Raw genomic sequence first — 4,828 nt, 5'->3', positions numbered from 1 at the left:
GCGCAGCGTTGGATGGCCGCCTCCCATATCGGATACCGGGGGGAATTTTGGTGTTGCCGTTGGAGGTGCCCTAAGGGTACGTAAGGAAATAAACGCGCGAGAACATTGAAAATTTGGGGCAAGTTATTTTTAATGAAAAGTCGATTTATTTATATTTATTTATTTATAATAAGAAGAGGGTCTCAGGTTTGGTTTCTGTCGCCATCTCATTCTGAGAAGGAAAATACAAACATTTTTCTTTTTTTTGTGAGAAAAAGGAAAAGGAAACGGCTGTGGCAATTTTGGATACCAAGAAGAGGGAGGCGGATAGGGAGTGGGCATGGCGGCCGCCGTCCACCTCCACCTCCACCTCCACCACCATTACCTCCTCCGTCCATGTCCGCCGCCTCGGCGAGCCTGCTTCTTCTCCTCGCCGTGGCGCTCTCTCCCGCTCCCGCCCGCCCGCCTCCGCTCCTCCTTCCCCGCCCCCACCTCCCACTTGGCCGTCGCCGGCACAGATGAGCGGGATGCGGAGGAGAAGGAGGAGTTCGTGGTCGTTACCTTCTACAAGCTGGCTCCCGTGGAGGACCCCCGCGCCGAGGTGGCCGCGCACCTCCACTTCCTCCAGGTCCGTCCCCCGAACCATTCATTATGGATATCTGAAAGTCTGAATCTTTTACTACTTTACACACACACAAAAAATAATAATTGCATATCTCCTGAACCAGGGACGAGACATACACGGTCGCATCTACATGAACGAGCAGGGGATCAACGCTCAGGTAATCCAAACCCAAAAACACTTGCTCTGGTTTTTTTTTTAATCAATGCACACACATGTTATGCACTGTAAATAATGATGATTGTACTACATCTCTGCAAGTTTGAGACAGTTCTGAACATATATAGTCTCAGAACTGGTTTAACAATCAAGTTAATGTCACACACTTTAATGCATTAACCCAACAACACTAGTCTTGGCACAAGCAATATATTTAGGTTTGTCACCACAGTCCAAAGCAATGTCACATCTCCTCACAACTTTTGTATTCGTCTTAGACTTCGATGCATATTAATTAGCGCAAAATATGAAGAGTGATACACTGATATATCTGAATTAATGCCGCAGCTTCCAGCATACCTACTTTTCTAAATTCTGCTCTTGTCACAGTACAGTACAGTGGTCCGCGCAAAGATGCAATGGCGTACGCGGACTGGCTCAGGACAGACCCTCGCTTCTCTGATATACTCGTCCAAGTTTCGCCAGCGTTAACCGGGCATGCTTTTCCTCGCCTCAAACTGCGCTACAAACAATCACTTGTTCAGGTAAGCAATGCCTGCTCTTTTTTGCTGCACAGGGAAACAAAGTTCAGTACCTTCACACATTTAGAGGCTGATATTCTCCACCTAATTAAGTGATAATCATCCAAGTTACTGACCACATGTTAGAAGATAATAATCGAATCGAATATATGTTTGTCTCTTAGTTCTAGTCACAAGTCTAAATGCTGAAAAACATAGCAACAGATATGTGACTGTCTGTTGTCATACCATTTCAGCTCATAACCTCGTTTTCTTACGACTCCAATCACAATTTCACGTTTCACATTCTAAACGGTCCTGGAGCTTCTCCTGATAACTAGCATCGTAGGTCCTTTCCTGTTGTTTTCATTCAAAATGGTGGAATTAACTTGCTTATCTTACAGATTTCTATTGAAACTAGTGTGTTTCGCTTCGCTCCCCCCACCAAGAAAAAATGTACTCTTAATTTGTTTTCTGATAATGCTGGGCCAAGCCCTTTCACTAAACTAGTCGGCTAAAACTCTAAAAGTAGGTTTAACCAAGATCTGTGCTGTAACTTTCATGAACGGTCTGTTGTTCAGAGGCGAATTTTTTAAGCTTCCAGGAGTTACATGCTAGATAACTATCGCTCTTTCTCTGTCAAAGATACTGAAAATGCAAGGCTGCACACCGAATACGTGGACCAGTTCCTGCTAGATAGAGATCGCTCTTGCTCTGTTTAAGATAAGATAAGAAAATTTAGATGGTAGATAATGATCGTTCTTGCTCTGTTTAAGATTTCTAGATAAGATAAGAAAATCTACATGGTAGATAATGATTGCTCTTGCTTTGTTTAAGATAAGATAAGAAAGTGTCCAGTTAAAAAAAACAAATGCTGAAAGTGCCAGGTTTACACACTGAAGACATGGGCTGCAGTAACAAAGTGTCATATTTAGTTCAAGTCCACAACAATGTTTTCAAGTGTATTTCGTGTGACAGTTATGCAGTCATTTCATTATTGGTAGATAAAAGTAGCAAGATTTTAGTACTTAGTTTACAGTATTTAGACTTGAGAGCATGTGACTAGGTTCAGGTAAGCAATGGTATATCTGCTTTTCATCTCATGTGGAAACAAAGTTTGGTAGTTTCACATTGTCAGTCTGAAGCCATTTCTTCATTAATTCACTTCACTGAATTTGCATTGTTTCAGCTAAAGAGACTATTTGGTTTACTATATTCAGACTCATGTGAAGAGATAAGTCCTATTTATTTACAGTAAAGTTTCCAGACATCTTATCTAGAAACAAAACCTGCATGCAGTTGGAAGGAGGGAGTTGTCATCTTCCTTTGGTGGAACCTAGCATGCGCGCTTCACCACTGACCCCATCCGAGTGGAGGGAGAAACTTGAAGCTAGGAAACGCCTTGAAACCGAAGCAGCTGGAGATACCTCTGAACGAAAGCTTTTGCTCCTTGATGTTAGGAACGGTAAACTATCTTCTCTCCCCTGCTGTACTTTGATGAATCCGTCTGTTATGTTTTGTGGGTCGATTTGATTTGAAGTGGTAATCACCTACTCCATGTTTAAATCCTATATGTTGTTTCGCGGCAGACTATGAATGGGACATTGGGCATTTTGAAGGAGCCAAGAGGCCTAACGTGGACTGCTTCAGAAGCACTTCATTTGGGCTGTCAGAGCAGGAGGTACGGTACTCCTTGAGCTAATGTCGTCTTGCTGCGACGTAATCCATACATAGACAAACCAGAAACTGTCTTACAAAACCAGAATGCAACATTCTTGTTTCATCGAATGTATGTGCAGATTGATTCGACGGACCCTCTGCATGGGGTAGACAAAGAGAAGACAGACATATTAATGTACTGCACAGGTGGCATAAGATGTGACGTATACTCAACGATTTTGAGGTAAATAAAAGTGTATATGTATATATATGCTATGGGATGGGTGGCTATCTATACCATAATCTTGTGTGTGTGCGCGCGTGTCCTTGACAGGGAGAAGGGTTTCGGGAACCTGTACACTCTCAAGGGAGGCGTGTCCAACTACCTGAAGATGGAAGGGAGCGCGGAGTGGGTTGGTAACCTGTTTGTGTTTGACGACCGGCTGTCCCTGCCACCGGCCAAGTTTGCAGAGGCAGAAGGCGCAGGAGAAGAAGGTGGTGGCGACAAGGGGGAGGTGTGGTCGTCGCGATGGCTGGGGCGGTGCTACGTGTGCGGGTCGGAGGTGGAGGAGCTGCGGCACCGCAACTGCGCCAGCATCGACTGCAACCGGCTCTACCTGTATGCATTTTGGTCCTTCCTTTCATTTAGATATGTTAGATAGGTTGAGATGCAGGTTGTTTCAGGTGAAGTGTGGAATGCAGTGAACTGAAGTGGAGTGGTGCAGGTGCTGTGGTGGGTGCTTGGAGGAGCTGAGGGGCTGCTGCTGTAGGGAGTGCAGGGGCGCGCCACGGCTGCGGCCGCTGCTGCCGGGGCACCAGAGATACGACAAGTGGCATCTGTACCGCGACGGACGACCATCTCAAGCTGAGCTGAGCTGAGCTGAGGTGAGCATCATCCAGTCCAAGTGCAGTCATTTGAAGTAGTGGCTTCAAGAGGATTACTTGTGTATATATTTCTGTGGGTCGTACCACCATTTTTCTTGCTTTCTGATTTGTTGGTGCATCTTTTTTTTCGTTCTTTTAATTGATAAGTACTAGCATGCAGTGTAGTGTAGTAGAAGAAGAAGATGAGGTGACAGAGAGAGACATTCTGTGGAGAACTTAAGTAGAGCAGATGAGAGCAGATTAATGAAATCGACATTCTCATCCTCTTTAATTGAATGATCAATGGATGCAGCAGCATATATATACAATTCTCTCATCATCAACTAATCTGAGTAAGTACATGGTTAATCTCAGTAGTAACATGGATGGATTTGGTCTCAACTCAACTCAAGTCAACTCAAGTGATCATGGATGGGGCTAGCAAACTCAGTCAGAGTCAGAGTCAGAGTCATCAGCACCTCAAGATGTGAATGTGATCCTCCACCTGTAGAATAGCTTTCAGATTGCAGAATAGCATGTGATGTGATTGCTTCATCAAAGGCCCCACCCATTTTTTAGCAGTCCATCTTGTCTGGAACTCTGGATTGGATGGATGACAAACCTGTCCAATCATCACACCTGCTGTGCTATCCTGAAACTGAAAGAATCTCAACAAATTCCTTGACACCTACGTACATATGTATGCTAGCTTAGGACGTTATTTGTTGGATTTCAATCATGCATCACAACAACTAATTAACCATGCATGCTTAATTATGGAGTACCAAACTACAATTATTCCGACTCAACTACTGGGCAGACACCTCTAAATACCGGCCGCATCAACCCATCAACAATCCCTCAACGAACCTCAACTTTTTTCTAAGAGCATCTACAACCGGACCTCTCAAACCCGTCTCATAAGCCCGGTCATGATTTTTTGACCCAGGCGGGCCTCTCAAACGCCCGAGCTGACCGGCAGCCCCTATATCCAGCCCAAATATGGGGCGCGCCTGCCATGTCG

At 44.7% G+C, this 4,828-nt stretch overlaps 1 protein-coding gene across 2 annotated transcripts; it reads left to right on the top strand.

Annotated features, from left to right (window-relative positions):
- The first annotated feature begins 268 nt into the window (after nucleotides 1-268).
- LOC123117913 (rhodanese-like domain-containing protein 8, chloroplastic) lies at nucleotides 269-4,133 on the top strand. Of its 2 annotated transcripts, XM_044538577.1 has the most exons (9): nucleotides 269-607; nucleotides 708-761; nucleotides 1,156-1,305; nucleotides 2,581-2,746; nucleotides 2,871-2,962; nucleotides 3,081-3,184; nucleotides 3,275-3,559; nucleotides 3,666-3,825; nucleotides 3,986-4,133. In XM_044538577.1, exons 1-8 carry the CDS (start codon nucleotides 320-322, stop codon nucleotides 3,817-3,819), a joined length of 1,293 nt encoding a protein of 430 aa, XP_044394512.1. In that variant the 5' UTR covers nucleotides 269-319; the 3' UTR covers nucleotides 3,820-3,825; nucleotides 3,986-4,133. The 2 variants fall into 2 exon arrangements, with proteins under 2 accessions (XP_044394512.1, XP_044394511.1); XM_044538576.1 differs by having other exon boundaries at nucleotides 270-607; nucleotides 3,666-4,133.
- The last annotated feature ends 695 nt before the right edge of the window (nucleotides 4,134-4,828 follow it).

This window comes from Triticum aestivum, chromosome 5B (genome assembly GCF_018294505.1).
Source record: "Triticum aestivum cultivar Chinese Spring chromosome 5B, IWGSC CS RefSeq v2.1, whole genome shotgun sequence".
Classification (NCBI taxonomy): Eukaryota; Viridiplantae; Streptophyta; class Magnoliopsida; order Poales; family Poaceae; genus Triticum; species Triticum aestivum.
The sequence above is the reverse complement of the archived record's forward strand: the minus strand, read 5'-3'. Positions and strand labels throughout refer to the sequence as shown.

Bases quoted from the DNA above. Each gene is read 5' to 3' on its own strand.
- LOC123117913 (XM_044538577.1), top strand. From the start codon at position 320: ATGGCGGCCGCCGTCCACCTCCACCTCCACCTCCACCACCATTACCTC. The intron at 1,306-2,580 runs GTAAGCAATGCC...ACCTGCATGCAG, and splicing joins ACAAACAATCACTTGTTCAG to TTGGAAGGAGGGAGTTGTCA. The intron at 3,560-3,665 runs GTATGCATTTTG...GGAGTGGTGCAG, and splicing joins GACTGCAACCGGCTCTACCT to GTGCTGTGGTGGGTGCTTGG.